Source organism: Mastigoproctus giganteus, chromosome 6 (assembly GCF_048544385.1).
Source record: "Mastigoproctus giganteus isolate SK-2022 chromosome 6, ASM4854438v1, whole genome shotgun sequence".
NCBI lineage: Eukaryota > Metazoa > Arthropoda > Arachnida > Uropygi > Thelyphonidae > Mastigoproctus > Mastigoproctus giganteus.
The window spans coordinates 59644282-59668468 of record NC_143580.1 but is presented as its reverse complement, the minus strand read 5'-3'; the positions used below and the strand labels follow the sequence as shown (position 1 = coordinate 59668468).

Sequence of the window (24187 nt, the reverse complement as noted above, 5' to 3'; positions counted from 1 at the left end):
GATATCAGAACACTTGGAGAGCCAGAGCATAATGGCCGAACAGCAGAAAGGATGCACACGGCTGAGCAAAGAATGAAAGCAGCAATTAACCATAGATGCAGTGGTTATGGAGCAAGCCTACAAGAAGCGCTGTAAAATGTACACAGCCTACATCGATTACTGCAGGGCCTTCAACTCCGTGCCTTATAGCTGGCTAATAGAGGCCCTGAACATCTACAAAGTCAATCAGATAGTTACAAATGTCCTAGGAGAAACGATGGCGAAATGGAGTACCACCATTAAGTTCGAAAACATCACAACCACGGCAATCTCCATCAGGAGAGGAACCTTTCAGGGAGATGCCCCTTGTGATTGTGTAGCACAATCACAAAAAAAAAATCAAATTCTTTTATGTAGTCAGAAAATTGTTTTTTATTCTTTCTGAAAAAGAAAAAACAAAAATAAAATACTGCGCGTACGTAGTACATTGCCAGTGTATAGTGAGTGAGTGGCGCGCATGCTCCGTGACAATTCGCAGCACAGACCAACAGATATAGTTAGTGTCGCGTATGCTCAGTGAAGTCGGAACTTCTCTGTTAAAATGTATGGACCGGCAGATACAAAGGGTACTAGGAAAGTTTTGCAATATGACGCAACAATGAATCACAGGAAGCTGCTTGTTGCTGCATGTTGAGACATGTTCATACGTGCATAGTAGCCGCCGCGCCAAGTAGATGGGCTCAGTTATTCATTAGTTATTCTCTCTGGGTGCCGCATCAACTGACTGAAGAGCAGATGACACGTCGTGTGACTTGGTGCCGGGAGATGTTAAAAAAGTTTGATAAGGGACAATCTCGGTGTGTGAACAAAATCGTGACAGGTGACGAGACTTGGCTGTACTATTACGATCTGCCGACCAAGGCTCAAAACAAAGTTTGGGTCTTTGATGATGACGACACACCCGTAATTGTCAGAAAATCCCGATCTGTAAAGAAGAAAATGATAGCTGTATTTTTCAAATCGAGTGGAATTGTGGAACGTGTCGTTTTGGACACGCAGAAGACAGTCACAGCTAAGTGGTATACTGAACAATGCCTGCCTAAAGTCATTGGATCTATGAAGAACCTGCGGCCAAAGTCAAGAATGGACACCTGGTACCTCCATCACGAAAATGCTCCAGCTCACCGCGCCAAAGCCTGCACCGAATATTTGACCACGACAGGACTGAAACTTCTCGAGCACCCTCCCTACAGTTCAGACCTTGCTCCCTGCGACTTTGCACTGTTCCCGCATGTGGGACAACGAGTGTGCTTTACTCCCTAGTGAAACTTGGCAGAACTGGTTTAAAGATTGGTTTCGGAGGATGGAGAGGTGTATTGAATATAGAGGAAATTACTTTGAAAAAATTAAATAAACAAAGCCGTATTGCAAAACTTTCCTAGTACCCTTTGTACGGTTAGTGTCGCGCATGCCCTGTGACAATTCCCAGCACGTGACTGGCAGACACTCTCAGCAGCAATCGGGAGATAGAGTGAGTGTTGCGCATGCTCAGTCAAGTCGGAACTGCCCGTCGTAATACGATTCACGACAGTTCCGAGCTGCGGTGACCGGATGGCTGACCGTGACTCACGACACTAAAGTGCAGGATTACCATAATTTAATTATTTCATAAACTATTACTTCGATTAATATCAATACACTATCCATATAAATTAAAATAATAATTTTGAATTAGTTATTAAATATTTCCAGGTTCTATCAATTCTGAAAAATTATCTTTAAATGTTCTTTCGGAAATCGGTACAATCGAACTTTAGATTTATCGCACACGAAACACTTATTTCTGTACATGACAGATAATTATAAAAATAAAAAAATAATTATAACAATAGTAAAAAAAAAAAGACTACTTAAACTTTCTACGTTCAAGGAACGCTAGATCTCGAGACACAGAAGCACCAAGTGGTAGCAACTTTATTAGCGTTGGGCATGCGGCTTATTACTCAGTGAATTTTGATGGCCACAGATTGCCGTGTTAGTTTCATGTCCTGAAAGTGAGGGCGCTGCGAGTAACTGAGAAAGTGTCCGCTCTGTGAATTACAGTCGAAATGTGCGCGCTTTTATCATTTCTGTTTATTTAATATCATAATGTTATTGGTACTTTTATTGATATGGCGGCAGATTCAATATTTTGCAATTATGTGAGGTGAGCCTGAAATTCTTTTAGCTTACCTACCGCACAACCATAAGAAGTAATGTGATGTTGCAATAACGCTATTAAACCAAGATTGTGTTTTGTTTTGAAATATCATTGGTGATGGCGCGGAGTGATCACCTCCGAATATATTTTATGTATTTAAAGAAATTGCGATCTGCTGTACTGTTAACCACTTTTCAAAATAATGGGTCACTATCCAAATAGCCCTCCACATTAATGTAGTATTCTATAGTACTTTAATGGATTACAGATGCTATATAATGATCATGATCCATTAATATGGTTTAAATGCTTTTGATAGATTTCCCCTCCACTCTGCACTTTTGTTACTTTTTGTAAAAGGCTTACGTTCTGTTTGTTGCCAGTTGGTAGTAAGGCTACAGGGGATGGTATCGTTTACGGGGATACCATCGGGGTAACTATCATTTACGGGGATTGGGAGACATGTTTGTGAGACCATAAAGGCAGGATTTTTTTGAAATGGTGAAATACCAAACTTCGCTACTAGCAAAACTTATTTTCCTTTCATTTCAAAATTATTGTTTAACCAGGGAGCACACGTGAAAACTTGAATTTTTGGCACAGGCGTGGGGTACCTCACAAACGTGTTTATCAGCCTCCTACTCTGCATTTATTTATATATATGTAGCTTCTTGAAGTTCAGTGAATTGTGGGGAAGGCTGTGGGTGCCCGTTTTGAAGTTGTGCTGTTTACTATTTTCAAGATTTGTTAAGTAATTTTTACCCCAAACCATATTCTATATTAGGAAGTAACAGAAAGTGACAAATTGGCATTAGTAGAGGCATACAATGCAAGAAAGCAAGCTTATGCAGCATCAGCCAAAAAAAAAAAAAAAAAAAATGCACCCATATCACCATTCCGTTCATTCCAAATACCCGTCCAGCTCAGCCATAAATTTATTTAGGCTATCAATTCCACAACAAAAGCTGGAAGTCTGTTCCACCAATCAACTCTCCGCTGGCTAAAGGCAAACTTCAGCAGATCTATCCTACAACTATCTTTCCTCAATTTGAATTTATGCCCTCTCAGTTGATTATTCTGAACAAGAGGAAGAATCCCATCAGCATCGAGCATGCTCAAACCATTCAAGGCTTTATACACCTCAATCAGATCCCACCACTTTGCTTATTGGAGGCCTGAAGTGACGAAACCCATGTTTAGTCTCTAGAGCAAAGTTTCCAGCCTTCCCCTCCCCCCCATACTTCTCCTTCAACCCATGCACAGTACTAAGTACTATAGGTTTTGATACCTTTCGTGTTTGGGGTTTTCATAAAAAAAAAAAAAAAAAAAATCAGATCACCTTGCAGGTGCCTAGTCTCCAGACACTGTAATTTGCAAAATATAAGCTTTTCTTCATGAGAGCAACCCTTTGTTCCATTCACTAATCTTGTTGCCCTTCTCTGTACTCGTTCCAACAGCTCTACATCCTTCTTAAAATGAGGCCTCCAGACCTATATACATTATTTAAGGTGTGGCCTAACCATTGCTTTATACAAGGGGATAATCACCTCCTTATTCCTGCTAGAAAAATTCCTGTATATCATTGACAAGACACCATGAGCTACTCTTGCAGACCGTCTTCACTGCTCAGAAAACTTCATATCTGCCTGCACAATTACCCTCAGGTCCTTTTCATTCTCTACCACTGTCAGTGTAATACCACAGAATTGATACATTACTCTGGGGTTACTGCTTCCCATATGCAGCACTTTACATTTGTCCATGTTAAACTTCATTTGCCACCTCTCAGCCCATTTGCTCAACTTTTCTAGATCCTGTTGCAGGGCGCCTCTGTAGCCAGGTGGGCAGGAGCAGCAGTGCGTAGCACACGCTTCTTGATTAGACCGGGGTTCGAACCTTTGATCACCAAATACGGAGGATGTGGAAAGGTCAGGGAATGATCACCGCATATCCCCGGAGCAATATGGCATTAGTTGCTAATGCTCCTAAAAAATCAAATAACAACAACAATCCAGTTGCAGCAGCATACTGTCATTAGTGTCCTTAACAACCCTGCCAACCTTTATATCATCTGCAAACTTGGACATATGCAATATGTCCCCGGAGCAATATGGCCTTAGTTGCTAATGCTCCTAAAAACCAAATAACAACAACAACACCATGTCTCTGATATCCCAACAATATCTGCCTTTGATGTTTTGACCAACACCTCAAATTCATCAAATTTATTTACCAAACTCCTAGCATTGGTGTATACGTGCACCTGTTCCTATTCTTAGCTACCCTAACACAATCCATGTGTTTACTTGTACCCCAGTGACTCCCAGCAGTCTCTGAAATAGCCTGCATCTTGTTTTCCAGGCTGTGACTCATTCCAATAGAAGCAGTGGAAGAATCACTTTCACCTCTGCCAGTGGCTATTGCTAGTCTATTAGTCCTTGTATTCTCCCAAGCTAGAAGTTTTCCGATCCACCTAACACTGCCTTTATAGCATCAGCAAATATTCTTGCAGACGCTATCGAGGCTGTAAATATATATGAACATACGATTATTCTGTAAGTTAGTCCTAATGTTGAATGATAACAACAACAAAAAAAGAATAAAGTTTGTGTGCTGCAGATTTTATTTCAAATTTTTTGCTTAACCTGTGAGAACTTGATTTTAGCACATGTGGGGTATCCCACAGAAATGTGTTTATCAGCTAAGAAGCTGTAAAATGGCAAGAAAGTTAAAAAATATATATATGAACATACAATGAGGATATTACATCTACATTCACACATGAGGAATTCTGTAGGAAAGTGGAGGATAGAAGCTTATTAAATTATAACAGGGACCTTAATGATTTTTTAATAACTGAGAGAAAAGTGGAGGAGAAATTGTTGAAGTTAAACAGTAAGGCTGTACTGTAGCTGGAGCTTTTGCCGCCCGGGGCGGTCCCTGAGTTTGCCACCCTTCTCAATACACAACAAAATTACTACAAAAAGTCAGAACGACATATAGGGAAATAAATTAAAACACTGTTTATTTTTGAAGTAAAACTTTAATTCCGACATTCTGAAATGTTATTTTTCTTGCTTTTCTGTTAATTAAGTAATAAAAATTACTAAGTTAACGTAAATAAAAGAATTGTTGAAAAATAAAATTGTCTCACGTGAAAACTGCCGAAGAGGGCTGACAGCCCCCTTGGCCCTCCCCTAGTTATGCCACTGCAGAAAGGCACCTGAGGTGGACGGGATCTATCCAGTTATATTAAAGGAGGTGTCAAAGTAAGTAAGCAAACCCTTAGCTATAATTATGAGAGGCCCCATGGACTGGAGATGTGCAAACGTATCCCAATTCACCAAGGGTAACACGAGTAATTTCAGACATGTTAGTTTAACTTCTGGTCTGGGGAAAATAATGGAGGCATTGGTTAAAGAAGCATTGTTGGATCATTTAGACAAGACCGTAATTGTACTTCAGACACAGAATGGGTTTGTTAAGGGGAAGTGTTATCTGACCAATTTGATTGGATACTATGATGTGCACAAAGGAACTGGATGCAAAAAATAATTTTGATACCATGTAATTGGATTTCAGGAAAGCTTTAGATACTGTTGCACATGGAAAGTTGCTGTACAAATTGGAGCAATATGGAATTAAGGGCAAGTTCTAAAATGGATATCAGCGTGGTTGAATGGGGAAGGCAGAGAGTGGCAATCAATGGACACTGCTCTCCATGGACTAATGTTATTATTGGAGTCCCCAAGGTTCAGTGTTGGGACCATTGTTGTTTTGTATATTTATCAGTGATATTGATGAAGGTATATCAGGCTTAATGTCCAAGTTTGCAGATGATACAAAGGTTGGCACGGTTGTTAATGACAGTATGCTACTGCAACAAGACCTAGAAAAGTTGGGCAGATGGGTTGAGAAGTGGCAGCTGAAGTTTAACATTGATAAATGCAAAGTAGGGGCTTAGAGGGGAACAGGTATCATGTGTATTATCAGACACTCAGCCTAAAACACTGATGGATCCAATATCTCTCTATTACAGAAGATTTAGGAGAAGTCCGGTTGGCCTGCTTCCCTAAAATCCACTCATGCACACCTTCTCGATGGTAAGCCCTGTTACGTCACTTAGGTGGCAGTGAACTTGTAGAGTGGTTCTCTTCAAGACGCCTGGTCAGCGTGAAGAGGAAAAGACCAAACCCTCCAGCATATGACAGCACGACAAAACAAATGGCCCTCAGTCCCCAGCAGCTTTCACTCCCCCTCTTACGGCAGCAAGAGGATCAGAGTGGAAGCAGAGGGTGCTGAGAATCTCTGGGTACGACCAGGCTGCCATGCACGGAAACTGAACTTGGCCTGTTATAATGTAAGATCACTCATCGGTGAAGACACGATATTACAGCTGGAAAAGGAATTAGAAAATGTGAATTGGAATATCATAGGTTTGGCTAAAACAAGAAGAAGAAATGAATCACTTATAAGTTTATCAAGTGGAAATCTGCTGTACACCAATGGAAACAGTGAAAGGAGTGAAGGTGGAGTTGGGTTTCTGGTCCATAAAGATTTTAAAAACAACATTTTGGAATTCAAAAGCACATCACCAAGGGTGTTAATACTAATACTCAAGATTTCTAAGAGATACAAGCTAAAGGTTATAATGATTTATGCACCAACATCGAGCCATGATGATGAAGAGGTTGAAGAAATATACATCGAAATTGAGTGTCTTCTAGATGTTAATGACAGTATGAGCAGAAAACCCATTACACTATTATTATGGGGGACTTCAATGCTAAGGTTGGAAAAAGACAAAACAGAACAGAAAGGGGAACTATAGGAAATTTTGGAATTGGTGAAAGACTTGTGGAATTTGCAGAATCTCAAGGACTGTCAGTAATGAATACTTTTTTCAAGAAAAGGGTGAACAGAAAGTGGACATGGAAGAGTCCAAATGGATTAACAACTAATGAAATAGACTTCATCCTCAATAACAGAAGATATATTGTGAATGATGTTACCGTCCTGAATAAAGTAAATGTTGGAAGTGATCACAGAATGGTAAGATGTACACTTGATATAGATGTAGGAAAGGAAAAAACTGACTTAAGGAAATAATATAACGGTCTTTGAGATAACAGAAGAGGAGAAAAAGCAGTATGTACTGGAACTTAAGAACAAGTTTGAGCTTCTGCAGACTGCTCAGGACCAAGATATTGACAAGGAATATTACAACTTTCTGAAAGTGATAAAGCCCAAGAAACCTATAGGGAAAAAGAAATCCAAAGAAGAAAAAATTAGTCAAGAAACACTTGTCATGATGAACTGAAGACGACAAATGAAGAGCAAGAAAAACACTGACAGGGAGAAAATTGAGTATACTGAGCTATGTAAAGCCATTAGAAAGAGACTCAGAGAGGACATAAGAAGATTTAACACAAGAAAAGTAGAACAAGCATTAAGGGGAAAACAAAGGATTTAAATCAGCAGCCATGAGCAGTAATACAGAAAGACAAATGATACTGAAACTGAAGAATAGCAATGGTGTACTTATAAACAGCAGAGAGGACATAATTCAAATAGCAGAAGACTACAATAGAGAACTATACAAGGAGCGAGGGAATGATGCAAGCAGTGAGTAAGATGGATTGCAAAGTAGCAACACATACGACATACCCGATATTCTTCATGATGAGGTAGAACATGCATTGAAGAAAATGAAGAATCAGAAAGCCCCAGGGGAAGATGAAGTTACTGTAGAGTTGTTAAAATTGGGAGGAAGAGACATAACACAAAAATTGGCAAGGCTCTTCACAAAGTGCATTAGAAAAGGTGTGACGCCTAAGCAGTGGAATAATGCAATCATAGTTTTGCTGCATAATAAGAAAGGAGATAAATCAGAAATTTGAAATTATAGACCAGTTAGCTTGTTATCCCACATCTACAAGTTGTTCACAAAGGTCATTACTAACAGATTAGAAAGAATACTTGATGAGAATCAACCGAAAGAGCAAGCTGGCTTTAGGACAGGATTCTGAACTATGGATCACCTTCACGTAATATGACAGCTAATGGAGAAAGCAAATGAATATAAAACACCATTATGCCTGGCATTTGTGGATTATGAAAAGGCATTTGACTCCATACAACATAAGGCAATGTTTCGGGCACTGGAAATACAAGGCATAGATACCCCACATATTATGATTTTGAAGAAAATATATGAGAGTGCTACCTCCTTTATTAGACTAGACAAAGACAGTAGGAAATTTAAAATCGAGAAAGGAGTTCGACAAGGAGACACAATATCTCCAAAGCTGTTTACTGCTGCCCTTGAGGAAGCTTTCAGAAGATTAGACTGGTCGCAGAAAGGAGTCAATGTGAACGGATAGTACCTAAACCATTTACGATTTGCAGGTGACATTGTGGTCATAAGCCACGATCCCAAAGAATTAGAGGAAAATCTTAATCAGTTATGCACAGTTAGTAAGGATTTTGGACTAAAGATGAATATGGCTAAAACAAAAGTAATGATGAACAAGTATGTCACAGAAAGGGAAATAATGATTGAAGGAGCAGTAATCGAAAAGGTGGAGTCATATACTTATCTGGGACGAGTTATTAGCTGTAATAATGATAAATGGCTGGAAGTCAAGAGAAGAATAAATTTTGGATGGATAGCATTCAGGAAATATAGTCACATACTGAAGAGCAATATCCCAGTTTGTCTGAAACGTAAAATAATGAACCAATGTATACTCCCCACCATGACTTATGGAAGTGAAACTTGTGCACTCGCCAAAAGAATGGAAGAGAAGCTGAGAATTACACAGCGAAGAATGGAATGAATTATATTGGGAATCAGACTGTTAGATAAGAAGAGAAACACACGGATTAGGCAGCAAACTCAAGTAAAGGGCATTCTTATCAAAACTAAAGAACTAAAATGGTCTTGGGCAGGACACATAGCTCAAAGACATGATGACAGATGGACTAAAAAAGTAACAGAATTGTATCCAAGAGGAGCTAGAAGAAATCCTAGAAGGCAAAGGCGGAGTGGGATAGATGAAATTCATGAGTTTGTGGGTAGTAAATGGATGGCCAGTGCTCAAAACAGAAGGAACTGGAAAGATGCTGGAGAGGCCTTCATCCTGCAGTGGATGAAAATGGCTGATGATGATGATGAAATGCAAAGTACTGCATATGGGTAGCAGTAACCCCAGAGAATTGTACCAACTGTGTGGTACTATACTCAGGGTGGTAGAAAATGAAAAAGAGCTGGGGGATAATTGTGTAATCAAATATGAAGTTTTCGGAGTAGTGCAGATAGGCTGCCAGAGCAGTTCATTGGGTCTTGTCAGTGATATATAGGAATTTGACTGATGCTGTATAAGCTTGCTTTCTTGCATTGTATAACTCTACTAATTGTAATGCCAATTTGTCTGTAAGCAGATAAATACACAAATGTATTTATGGGAGCATATTGTTTATATTTGTATATACCAATTTGTATGTTGATATTTGAAAATTTTCTCCCTTTGGGTGTTTGTGCTTTATTAGCACTCAAGGTACACATACCTAGCTGTTTGGTTATTAGCCTAATTATTTTATTCTTGCCTTCTTGCTTATATAAATATATATGTGTATATATATTTATATAATCTTAGTATAACCTGTCTAATTGGTACAAACCTTGGGACTGTAAATTATTTGTGAGTATACACCTTAAATTTACCAACAGTTTACCCAGATTGCTATATGATAAAAACCAGGTTTGTTGTAGGCATTTTTAATTGAATAAAATGAGAATAATCAACTAGGTAATTTTAAACAATGTAGTTTTAAAACTACATGCAGGGTAATGAGGATTGATGGTTGGTTTGGCATGGTTATTAAAGATTGTGGGGGTGGGACACAATTTATAGTTTTCTGTCTGATGCTATTCTACGTGATCTAAATTTGTGTTATAAGGTGTAGAGGGATGCCCACTGGGTGTGGCTCTAACCTTCTTAGCCTCCACTGGGCTTGTAGGATATTTCTTCCCTAGAGCATTCGGGAACTGTTTGATAGGTCTAGAAGCAGTGTTGGTGGAAATTATAATTTTGTCCCTTTTCTGGAGCGATTCTTTCATAGGTTGGACTGGATAGAACAAGGTTCCATGAAATCATTCCTACACTAGTGATAGATAAATTTTTGTGTTAAGTGGTTTTTAGTGATGTATGATATGCCGTGTTATATGTTCTTATGCTGCCAGGTTACCTGTTCTGGTGTTGACTAATTTTGCTGTATGTATTTCTCTCTTTTTCTGGCACCGATAATTATTACGTCATGTTTACATATTAATCTATGAAGATATTAGATATGAAGTTTTCTGAGCAATGCAGACAGGCTGCCAGGGCAGGTCATGGGGTTTTATCAATGATATATAGGAATTTTGCTAGTAGGGAAAAGAGGTAATTGTCACTTTGTATAAGGCAATGGTCAGGCCACGTCTTGAGTACTGTGTACAGCTCTGGAGGCCTCATTTTAGGAAGGATGTAGATTTGCTTGAGGTGTACAGGGAAGGGCAACAAGATTGGTGAGGGGAATGAAGGGATCCTCTTACTAAGAGAGACTTCAGTTCTGCAAATTGCAATGGCTGGAGACTAGGCACCTGTGCAGTGATCTGATTGAGGTGTATAAAGCCTTGAATGGGTTGAGCACACTGAATTCTGATGAGATTCTTCCACTTGTTCAGATTACGAACCTAAGGGGGCATAAATTCAAATTAATGAAAGATGTAGAATGGATGTGTGGAAAGTTACCTGTAGCCAGCGGGTGCTGGAACAAACTTCCATCTGTCGTTGTGAAAGTTAATAGGTTAAATAAATTTAAGGAGGAACTAGACAAACATTTAGAGGGAATGGTTGTGTGAATTTTTTTTTTTTTTTTTTTTTGGCTGATGCTGCATAAGCTCATACACTTGCTTTCTTGCATCACATGCCACTACTACTACACCAGTGGTGGTGCTCCCAAAAGTAGAAATGAGGTTGCAGTCACCTGACAGGTACCATTTTTCTTTTTAATTTCTATTTCTGGTTAAGGTTTCACATTTTTTTTGAATTCTGCTTGGACAGTACTAAAATTTCATCTTTTTTTTTTATTTTTTTGTTAATGGATTGCAATACTTATCGTATGTAACTTTTTTTTGTTTTTAAATAAAAATTCAAAGATTGCTTTGTTTTTTTTACACTTTTTATTTTCAAAAAAAAAAAAAAAATTAATTCTGCTGAAAATTCCAAAAAAACTTTCATTTATAATATATAAACATGAAGTTAGCCTCCCTATTTTCCAGTTTTAAGGAATGTTGTGCGTGAAATCTCAAATGTACACATGCAAATATACATTGCCCTACAATTAATTCCAGATACCTGCTCTCTACAAATAACCTTTATTTACAGAAAAACTAATAATGTATGGTTTAGCCTTTGACAGTCTTAGTCTCTGTGGGGCACTCTACCAGTTTCTTGTAAATCTGTTGCGATATGTTTTCCATTTGGCTTTCAAAGTGGTAATTAATTCAGCTCTGTTTATTGGGCAGTCTCTCGTAATGATCCAATCAATTGCAGAGGTTCTCTGTAGGATTGAGGCCAGTCCAACTTTCTGAATACTCATGTCCACAAACCAGTCCACAACACAAGCAGTATGACATGTGCTGTCCTGCTGATACAGGTATATAAACGACTTTCTGACAATGTAGGTAACTCATTATTGTCCAGGATATTTAGATGTATTTCATCATTTGTCGTTTTGTCCAAAACAGCCACTGGTCCCAGGCCAAATCATGAAAAACAACCCAGACTTCCATAAATCTTCGTTATCTGGACAAAACAGTCTGGCATTCAGCTTTCTATGGGCATATGCAACACCCATGTATAGCTTTCCAATATGGTCTACAGTCCAAGAATGGCAGGCCTTTCACCAAGCTAGGTGGCATATAGCATTTGTTGGGGTGATTAGCACCTTGTGAATGCTGCTTCACCATGGTAATCATATCATGCAGCATCCAGTGCACTTGCTGGTGCTGACATGTCCCATCATCTCACTGATGTCCCATGTATACAACAGTGTCACTCTGTCTTCTAATTGGACAATTCTCTATAAGGCTCTCCTGTCACATTCCATCAGTTTGGTAGGTTTCCAGGTTGTTTCTTAACAGTTTCAGCACCACCTTGCTTCCATTTGCAAATCACATCACAAATTGTTAACATAAGGATCTTCAGTTCTATTGAAATGTTATGTACAGGCTGATTACTTATGTGGCACCCCATTGCCATTCTGTGCTGAAAGTCTTAACTTCACTGATTGCAGCATCGTGCACTCACAGTCGTGCTACTTTCTTGTCGAAGGACTATAAACATATTTATGGTTGTCTGACACATGCTGCATGGGTAGGATATCGCCACTAACAAGGGTCAAGGGTGTTCAGATATTAATGGTAGGGCATGTATTTTTGTAGGTCACCTGACAAGTGACTAATTTCTGGAAATTAAAAAGAAATTTTCAGAAATTATTTCAACTGTTCTTAATGGATTATAATACAGTACTTGTATGTTACTTTTTATTTTTTTAATAAAATGCAAATATTTAAAAAATACTATGTTTTTTGCACCTTTTATTTAAAAAAAAAACTGAAAAATTAATTCTGCCGAGACAAAAAAAAACCAGAAAAAAAAACCACTTCAGTCATGATATATAAACACCAATGTATTGGACTCTACCATTTAAAAGACCATTAAGCATGTGAAATTTCAAACATGCACCTCTGAATATATAATTTGTATTATTAGTTACTTCCATTTTCAGGTTTATTTAAAATTTGGCATTCTGTGAAGCATGCAAATTTTGAAAATTATGTGCTTTGCTACTCACAGAGTAGTAGACATTGTGTGAGTGAATGTCATGTTTCCTATTCTGATCTTTCTTATGTGAAAACAGTAACAAATTTTGCAAAAAAACTCGCATAAGACTGCAGATATTTGTAGAAGTAGTGGGAGAAGAAATGGAAGTAACCTTGAATCGTAAACAAATACTACATTGTGAAATTATAAACTTGGTAGTGTAAGCCATGCCCAGTTACAAAGGGGAGTGGCAAGGAGCCTGACTGGTTCTCATGCTCAGTTACTTTGAGACAACTGTAAAAATTATTTCAAAAACCATATCAAGTAAAATTGCCTGTATTTTTAATCATTGATTAACAGTTAATGCAGGATTATTGTTTTGGAGAGGCATCTGTCAGATGCCCCCAAAGTACTGCCAAGTTACTACATAAAGCTAGATATTTTTCTGGTTTTCTTGTTAAAGGTCTTAAATGAAGCCATATCATACAGATTACACAAAAAATTCCGAAGTTCCAAACAGTTTAATACAAAAAATTTCAGGGCTTCAGGATTTATTATTTTTTAAATAATGAAATTAAAAAAAAAAGGCAGTTTGCAAATAAGTATATGATTTAGAATAATTATGAGCTCTAAAATAAGTTTACTGAAATACTGTTATAATTTACATAATTTGATTTTATTATGATATTTTTATAACATTTCTGTCTAATTACTCCTGTTTATCAGTAATATAACAATCTTGTCAGCTATATTAAGAGATATAATAGAGTTGTTATCTTCTAGTTTGCCTACAATGCCTGGCATTGAATCATCATGTGAGAAAGAATTATTGTTGTTGATGAAAGAAGTTGACCTAGCTGTAAGCAAAAAGAAGGAAGAATGGCAAAAACAAGTCAGTGAACTAAAGGATATCCTTAGAGGAAAGGAAAAAGAGATTGATTCTTTATCAGCTACTTTACAAGCAAGTAAGAGAGAGGTATGGCCAGTCTAAAAATTAAAGGTATTACAACTTTCCCTGTTACTTATAATTTAGGGATGAGTGTTACTGGATTATACAGTAACAAAAAAATTATTGCATTGCCCTCTTGAGGCAGTGTAACCTTCCTATATCTTCTTGTACTTTCTTTAATCTCATATTTTCATTGGTACCCATTTGTTTGCATAAAATTGACCATTCTGTTAGTAGTTTTGTACACAACTTGACTACATGAATATATATTCCATTGACAATAGGCGGCAGACTACCCAGCACTGTGTAATCAGTGGTATATCAGCATCTATAAGAATTAGTTACTAAATAAGGAGAAAGGGGTGGAATTAATGCTATGTAAAAGAAAAAAGTGCCATAGTTGAGGTTGTGACAGGAAATCCTTAGAAGACTGAATTGGATTTAAACAAGCAAACTGTTTTACATTTTCTGCAGAAATGTATGGGCAGTAGAAAATTTTACAGAGTCAAAGGATACAGCCAAAGAAGAGCATTATCATAAGCAGCATGTGACATATTACTGAAGCACGTTCGTCTAAAGGACTGCCTTCTCACATCTCTACAGTTATTATTATTAGCTATATGGTGCAAGGCAAGGAAGCCTGAGGCTTATGCTGCACCAGCAAAAAAAAAATTTCTGAATTACCCCGGGAGAGAGCGAGAGAGAGTGAGTGTGTTAGAATAGAATAGAAGGGAATCACCAAGAAAGAGAAGAATGATGATATCCAGCTCAGGACCCTGGGTGTGCCAAGCCCATACTCACCAGATGCGAGTCCCTGGGGTTATATGATTGGGATCATTGGCATCCAGAGTGATCATGAGCAGTCATGATCACTCTGGATACCAATGGAGTCCAAAGCAGACTGTCAGGAAAGACTTGGATGCCCATTGGCCCAGAAAAAATAAATACTTTCATTACTTTTATTGATTAAGTGGAAGAGAACACAGTGCTTGAGGTGGGCAAAACAATATCTCGTGGACACTAGAGATTCAGTTTGGACATTCCAGAACATTCATGGACATGCCAGAAGGTCAAGGACCAATTATAATTTTTCCTATTGGTTATTATATTCGATTAACGCGTTTCCGTTTTGCGCAATGCACTCGCAGGACGAATTAATCGCGTTAATCGAGGCCCGCCTCTATACTCTCTATCATACAGATATTGTTTCTGCCACATGCCATTTTTACAAATATTTCCAATGGGCACTGTTTGATGTATAACCTGTAATTCCATCTTTTCTAAACTAATTTGAACATGTGCATCAACTAGTGATCATATTTTTACAGTTTATGTAGCTGCACACTCACTGAACTAACGTTTCTTCTTCACCCGATTACTTCCACTTCGTTGTTTGGAACAATCATTCTTGTATATTATCTGAAAATTTAATCAAGACAAATTCAGTGTTAACAAGGATCTACCATTTTCTCAACTAATGCTTGTTACCAGAGTGCTGTACATATAAGATTAAATAAATATTTAGCATTAGCATTAGTAGAGGCATACGATGCAAGAAAGCGAGCTTATGCAGCATCAGCCAAAAAAAAAAAAAAAAAACCTCCCATTTCACCTCTCCATTTGTTCCAAATGCCTGTCCAGCTCAGTCTTAAATTTATTTAGGCTATTAGCTTCCACAACAAAAGATGGACGCCTATTACACCAATCAGCTACCCACGGGCTAAAGGCAAATTTCCGCACATCTATTCTACAACTAACTTTCCTCAATTTGAAACTGTGCCCCCTCAGGTTCTTAGTCTGAGCAAGAGGAAGAATCCCATTAGCATTCAGCTTGCTCAACCCATTCAAGGCCTTATACCATTCAAGGCCTCAATCAGATCACCTTGCAGGTGCCTACTCTCCAGGCACTGCAATTTGCAGAACTTAAGCCAGGCGCCTCTGTAGCCAGGTGGGAAGGAGCAGCAGTTCGTAGCACACGCTTCTTGATTAGACCGGGGTTCGAGCCCGTCGCCACCAAATACGGAGGATGCGGAAAGGTCAGAGAATGACCACCGCATATCCTGGAGCAATATGGCCTTAGTTGCTAATGCTCCTAAAAAAAAAAAAAAAAAAAAGAAAAGAACTTAAGCCTTTGTTGGTAAGAGCACCCCTTTGTTCCCCTACCAATCTTGTTGCCTACTTTGTACTCGTTCTAGCACTCTACATCCTTCCTAAAATGAAGCTTCCAGACCTGTGTACAGAACTCTAGGTGTAGCCTGACCATTGCCTTGTATAACCGGATAATCACCTCCCTGTCCCTGCTAGCAAAATTCCTATATATTATTGACAAGATTCGATGACCTGCACTGGCAGCCCATCGGCACTGCTCAGCAAACTTCATATTTGACTGCACAATTATCCCCAGGTCTTTTTCACTTTCCACTTCCCTGAGTGTAGTATGGTACTACACTCAGGGAAGTGGAAAGTACATTACTCTTCAGTTATTGCTACCCATATGCAGTACTTTGCATTTGTTAATGTTAAACTTCGCTTCCATTTCTCAGCCCATTTGCCCAAATATCTAGATCCAGTTGGAGTAGCATACTATCTTTACTGTCGTTAACAACCCTGCCAACTTTGTATCATCTGCAAACTTAGATATTATACCTGATATACCTTCATCAATATCATTGATAAATATACAAAACAACAATGGGCCCAACACCGAACCCTGAGGAACTTCACTAATAACATTTGTCCATGAAGAGCAGTGTCCATTGATTATCACTCTGTTGTCTCCCACTCAACCATCCTTTTATCCATTGTAGCAACTTACTCTTAATGCCATACCTCTCCAATTTGTACAGCAGTCTTCCATGTGCAACAGTATCAAAAGCCTTCCTGAAATCCAAGTATACAATATCAAAATTATTATTGGCATTCAGTTCCTTTGTGACCACATCATAGTATCCAATCAAATTGGTCAGACAGGACCTCCCTTTAACAAACCCATGCTGTGTCTTAACTATAACTGCAGTCTTGTCTAGATGATCCTGCAATGCTTCTTTAACCAGTGATTCCATTATTTTCCCCTGAACACAAGTAAACTAACAGGACTGTAGTTACTTGTCACCTTTTAGCATTATCATTAGCATTAGTAGAGGCATTTGATGCAAGAAAGCAAGCTTATGCAGCATCAGGCAAAAAAAAAAAAAAAAACCCACTTCCACTTCACTCCTCTGTTCATTCAAAATACCTGTCCAGCTGAGCCTTAAACTTATTTAGGCTATCAACCTCCACCACAAGGGATGGAAGTCTGTTCCACCAACCAACCACCCGCTGGCTAAAGGCAAATTTCCGCACGTCTATCCTACATCTGTCTTTCCTCAATTTGAATTTATGCCCTCTCAGGTGATTTTTCTGAGCTAGAGGAAGAATCCCATCAGCATTGAGCATGCTTAAACCATTCAAGGCTTTATACACCTCTATCAGATCACCTCGCTGGTGCCTAGTCTCCAGACACTGTAATTTGCAAAACTTAAGCCTTTCTTCGTAAGAGCACCCCTTTGTTCCATTCACTAATCTTGTTGCCCTTCTCTGTACTCGTTCCAGCAGCTCTACATCCTTCTTGAAATGAGGCCTCCAGACCTGTATACAGTACTCTAGGTGTGGCCTGACCATCGCCTTATACAATGGAATAATCACCTCCTTATCCCTGCTGGAAAAATTCCTGTATATCATTGACAATACTCCATGAGCTACTCTTGCAGCCCGTCTGCACTGCTCAGAGAACTTCATATCTGCCTGCACAACCACCCCCAAGTCCCTTTCCTTCTCTACCACTGTCAGTGTAGTACCACAGAGTTGATACGTTGCTCTGGGGTTGCTGTTTCCCATGTGTAGTACTTTACATTTGTCAATGTTAAACTTCATTTGCCACCTCTCAGCCCATCTGCTCAACCTTTCCAGATCCTGTTGCAGCAGCATAGTGTCAGTAGTGTCCTTGACAACCCTGCCAACCTTTGTATCGTCTGCAAACTTGGACATTAAGCCCGATTACTTTACATTTGTCAATGTTAAACTTCATTTGCCACCTCTCAGCCCATCTGCTCAACCTTTCCAGATCCTGTTGCAGCAGCATAGTGTCAGTAGTGTCCTTGACAACCCTGCCAACCTTTGTATCGTCTGCAAACTTGGACATTAAGCCCGATATACCATCATCAATATCATTTATAAATACAGAAAACAATAATGGACCCAACACTGAGCCCTGAGGGACTCCACTAATAACATCAGTCCACGATGAGCAGTGTCCATTGATTACCACTCTCTGTCTTCTCCCCCTCAACCACCCCTTTATCCATAGCAGCAATTTGCCTCCAATGTCACACTGCTCCAATTTGTGTAGCAGTCTTCCATGTGCAACAGTATCAAAAGCCTTTCTAAGATCCAAGTATATAATATCAAAGTTATTCCCTGCATCCAGTTCTTTTGTGACTGCATCATAGTATCCAATCAAGTTGGTCAGGCAAGACTTCCCCTTAACAAAACCATGCTGTGTCTGAGCTATAACTGAAGTCTTGTCTAAATAATCCTGCAGTGCTTCTTTAACCAGTGCCTCCATTAATTTTCCAGGAACAGAAGTTAAACTCACAGGTCTATAATTACTTGTCAGCCTTTGATCCTCCTTTGTGAATTGGGGTCACATTTGCACATTTCCAGTCTATGGGTACCTCCCCTGAGTCCAAGGAAGCTCTCATAATTATGGCTAAGGGTTTGCTTACTTCCTTTGCTGCCTCCTTTAATATAACTGGATAGATCCCATCCACCCCGGGTGCCTTTCTTGTGTTTATCTTCAACAGTTTCTCCTCCACTTTACTCCCAGTTATTTCAAGATTCTGTAGCTTACTGCTAGAGTTGAATACACCTCTGGCATTCCCCTCACTGAATAACTCCTCATGTGTGAATGTCGATGCAAAATATTCATTTAGTTTGTTGGCTACCTGAGCAGGATCATCAACACTTGACCCATCAATATCAAGTGGACCAATCTGATTCATCCCCTTCCTTCTAGAGTTTACATAAGTAAAGAACTCTTTGCATCCCTTGCCAAGGATTTCTCGTAATCTGCCTTCGCCTGCCTAACCTCCTTTGTAACTTGGTTGCATATCAACTTGTATCTATCATAGGCTTCTGTGTCATGTGTTAATTTGTATGTATCCCATGCATTTTTCTTCTCTGCCATATGCCTCATTAGTTCATCTGACATCCATTTTGGCCTAAACCTTGAACAATATTTCTTAGTTGGTATGTAAAGCCTAGTAGCTTCCAAGATAAGTTCTTTGAATGCTTCCCATTTTGAATTTGCTGTTGGTAACATCATCAGTTGGTCCCACTGTATAGAATTTAAATACTGTCTCAGTCCATCGTAGTCGCCTTTACGGAAGCAATAACCCTTCCCTTTACCCCTAATGGTAGTTACCTCTTTGAGTAAATCCCACTTCAGCACACTGTGATCACTGCCACCTAGTGGTTCATTTATCTGCAGATTCTTAATGCATGAAGAATCACTGCTGATAATCAAATCAAGAGTATTATTCCCTCTAGTTGCCTCCCGAACATGCTGATGTAGAAAACAATCATCCAATAAATCCACAAAAGCCCTGCTAGTGTGTGAGTAACCAGCCCCCAAATTCCAGTCAATATCTGGGAAATTAAAATCTCCCATTATAAGACACTCTGATTTACTGGCCCACTCTATTTCCCTGTACAGTTCCTTATTATACTCATCAGAATCATTAGGCCTATAGCACACTCCTACTCTCAATTTTGATCTCCCAATGTTTATGTCACACCAAACTGACTCCACACTGCACTGTCCAGCGATGTCGACTGGCTTCACTTCCTTGGTTTTTATGTGTTTCTTAACTAATAGCATAACCCCTCCCCCCTTCCTATCCTGTCTATCGTTTCTGTAGACGTTGTACTCCCCAAATTGCAGTTCTGCATCCCTTATATCTGTGTGACACCACGTCTCTGATATCCCAACAATATCTGCCTTCGATGTTTTGAGCAATACCTCAAATTCATCAAATTTATTTACTAAACTCCTAGCATTGGTGTACACGCAAGTATACCTGCACCTGTTTTGAACCCCCTTTGTGAATTGGTGATACATTTGCACACCTCCAGTCCAAGGAAGCTCTCATAATTATGGCTAATGGTTTTCTTACTTTCCTTTGCTTCCTCCTTGAATAAAACTGGATAGATCCTGTCCACCCCAGGTGCCTTCCTTATATTTAACTTCAACAATTTCTCCTCCACTTTGCTCTCAGTTATTACAAAATCACTTAGCTCCCTGTTAGCATTTGATAAACTTCTGGCACTCCCCTCATTGAATAACTCCTCATGTGTGAATGTACATGCAAAATACTCATTCAGTTTATCAGCTAGCTGAGCATGATCATCAATAGTAAAACCATCTATGTTAAGTCGTCCAACCTGATTTATCCCTTTCCTCTACAGTTTATATAACTAAAGAACTCTTTGCTATTTTTCTTTGCATCCTTTTGCCAAAGATTTCTCGTAATCTGCCTTCGCCTTCCTAACCTGCTTTGTGACTTGATTACAGACTGGTTTATACCTGCCATAGGCTTCTGTGTAACCTGATACTTTATATGCATCCCATACATTCTTCTTCTCTGCCACGAGCCTCATTAATTCATCTGACAATCATTTAGGGCTAAACCTTGAACAGTATTTCTTAGTTGGAATGAAAAGCTTAGTAGTCTCCAAAATTAAGTCTCTGAAGGCTTCCCAGTTAGAATTCAATGTTGGTAACATCATCAGTTGATCCCACTGTACAGAATTTAAAAACTGTCTGAGACCTCTGTAGTCACTTTTACGAAAACAAAAGCCCTTCCCTTTAGTCTTGATGGTAGTTACATCTTTAATTAATTCCCACATCAATACATTGTGATCACTGTCCTCCAGTGGTTCCTTTATCTGCAAATTCTTAATGCATGAATAATCATTGCTGATTATCAGATCAAGAGTATTACTCTCTCTGGTTGCCTCTCGAACGTGTTGCTGTAGAAAACAATCATTCAATAAATCCACAAAAGCCTTGTTAGTGTGCGAGTGACCAACCCCACAAGTTTCTGTCAAAATCTGGAAATTTAAAATCCCCCCATTATAAGACATTCTGATTTACGAGCCCACTCTATTTCTCTGCACAGTTGCTGATTATACTCATCAGATTCATTAGGCCTATAACACACACACCTACTCTCATTTTTCCTTTCCCAGTGCTTATTTCACACTAAACAGACTCAACACAGCATTATCCACCAAAATCAATTGTGGATGCGCTTCCTTAGATTTTATGTTTCTTAACTAACAGCATAACCCCTCCTCCCTTCCTGTCCTGTCCACATTGTATTTCCTAAATTCGAATTCTGCACTGCTTATATCTGTGTGACACCATGTCTCTGATATCCCAACAATATCTGCCTTTCATGTCTTGGCTAGCACTTCAAGCTCATCAAATTTATTAACTAAACTCCTAGCATTGGTATACATGCAACTGTTCCAACTCTTAGTTACCCTAACACAGCCCATGTATTTTCTTGTTCCACTATGACTCCTAGCTGTCCTGGAAATCTCCATTACCTTGTTTTCCGGGCTGCTGCTCATTCTAATAGAAACAGTGCAAGAATAACTTTTGCCTCTGCCTGTGGCCACTTTAAACCTTTTAGTCTGTATATTCCCCAAGCCAGCTGTTTTCAGACCCACCTAACACTGCCTCAATCGCATCAGCAAATATTCTTGTCCCCTTTCTATTTAAGTGTACCCCATCCCTGTAGAAGCAGTCGCTCCTGTCAACAATCACAGACCAGGCTGAAAAAAATTCTACCCCTTGAGCCTTGCACAGTCTCTCCAGGGCCGAATTGATTGACAAGGCTCTCATCATATTCTCTCTCCTATCGTGTCTGGGCAGAATTGCAGACAAAAGTTCAACCGTAACTCGCAACTTTTTTTTCAACACTGACCTGTACTTGTTGAGTAAATCTGCAGATCTCTTACTCTTAATGTCATTAGTTCCAACATGTACAAAACATCACCTTTTTGCCCTTAAAAGATATCTGCACAACGTCATCAACTTTTGCATCTGGCAGACATACTCTGGTCCTGTTCCACCTGTCCTTGCATAGTATATTTCCCATCTCGACAATAGAGGCACCAACAATAACTAGTTCCTTTGGGACCAGCACATTCTGCCTTGGAGATTGCCTCTGTTTTGCCTGATGCACAGGAGTGAGCTCTGTCTGTACTTTGAAGAGGTATGTAGATAAAGTATAAAACTAGGGGCATTTAGGTTTTTTTTTTTTTTTTGACAGAAAATCCTATATATGTTTTGCTTCCTTTTGTGTCATTCTGCCATTTGAATACTAATACATGACTCTTCATAGCTATTTAAATAAAATATTAGTGTATAAAAGATATTACTTGTAAAGTAATATCTTTTATCACATATTATTTGACAAAAGATTTCAAACTTGAACTGTAATGCCGTTAGCAAGTAAAAGAGATCAAGCAGCAACTATAAGTATCTCATTGGATTGCATATAATGTGATAAAGTATTAAAAACCTTACCTTTGTTTTTGTTATTTTTTTTAGTGCCAAATTGTTATACAGTACCTTCTTTTCAGTTAGTCCAAAAGTATATGTGATGTAAACTACCTTAAAAGGAAATTATCTTTTATTATAAAACCTCATTATACGAAGACCTCAGGATATGTTAAAAATCAGTTTTAATAAAAAACGTTATACAGGTAGGTTCTGTTTTACAATGGTCCATTTTATGACTTTTCACATTAACGACTGTTTCAAACTATTACCTGAAAAAATTGAAAATAATAAAAAAATCGCATCTCAGTAGCACATCACAGCAATGCCTGTGAGTCCAAACACGCACTAGGCATTTCTTTTGTTTTTCATGGTGCATTGTGGGTGGAATGATAGTGATGCCAAGAGTTGTTTACGTTTAGTGCGCCATGATGGTTTCTTTGTGAATTTTTCCTCAATTGTTAATGGGTTACCCAGTGTTATAGTGCTGTTTCTCATTAATAATAATAATTTTTGTGTAACCACGAGCTCTAAGCGTAAGGCAGTGTCCATGCTGGGGTGCCAAAAAAGAGCATTAAATACACAATTAAGGAGAAAATGGACGTGATTCATCACATGGAGTCTGGTGAGCATCGGTCGGATATGTGCAAGTCGTTGAGTTTAGCACCTTCTACTGTATCAACGATTATGAACAATGTTGATAAAATAAAGCACACACACACACACACACACACACACACACACACACACACACACACACACACACACACAGGGATAACAAGTGTGTCATCCTCCAGAACAACTTATTCACGTAGTGAGACAATGGAAAAAATTGAAAAATTGTTAGTATTGTGGGTTGACGATATGAACCAAAATAACATTCCTGTTACACAGGTGGTAATTCTGGACAAGGTGAAGTTGTTATTTGATTAAATATGTGAGGAGTCTGGTAGCACTGAAACATTTATGGCCAGAAAAGGGTAGTTTCATCAGTTTAAAAATCTTTCAAAAATTCATAATGTAAAAGTGTCTGGTGAGGCTGCTAAGTGCTGACATTGCAGTGGCGGAAGAGTATCCTTCCGAATTTAAATGCTTAATAGACGAAGGCAACTATCACTCTGATTTAGTTTTTAATGTGGACAAAACGGGGCTTTATTGGAAAAAATTACCAAGTAGGACGTACATCGCCTGTGAGGAGAGGTCTTCCCCTGGTTTCAAGGTTGCAAAAGATTGGTTGACATTGCATCGGGAACATTTAAACTCAAACCGATGTTGGTGTACCATTCACAGATGCCTCGTGTAATGAAGGGCATGGTGAAGACATGACTTCCTGTATTTTGGTGCTCTAACAAAAAGGCGTGAGTGACTCAGACAATTTTTAGTGAATGGTACACCTCTTACTTTTGTCCAGTTTTGTGTAGCAAATGGCTTGCCTCCCAAAGTCATGTTGGTGCTGGACAATGCCCCAGGACACTCAGCTAGCCTCCAAGAAATCCAAAATGACCATTTGGAAGTTGAGGTTGTTTGTACATTTGCCTCCCAACACAACTTCACTTTTGCAACCAATGGACCAAGGTGTA

The 24187-nt window shown here is 38.9% G+C and overlaps 1 protein-coding gene across 1 annotated transcript in view; it reads left to right on the top strand.

Moving 5' to 3' along the window:
* Positions 1-2082: 2082 nt before the first annotated feature.
* The window catches only part of LOC150084326 (uncharacterized), an 80805-nt gene continuing 58700 nt past the window's right edge, over positions 2083-24187 (top strand). Inside the window, exons 1-2 of the mRNA XM_090375172.1 lie at positions 2083-2185; positions 13834-14026. Coding sequence (XP_090231298.1) covers positions 2151-2185; positions 13834-14026 — 228 coding nt within the window. The 5' untranslated portion in view covers positions 2083-2150. The remainder of the gene's footprint in view (positions 2186-13833; positions 14027-24187) is intronic.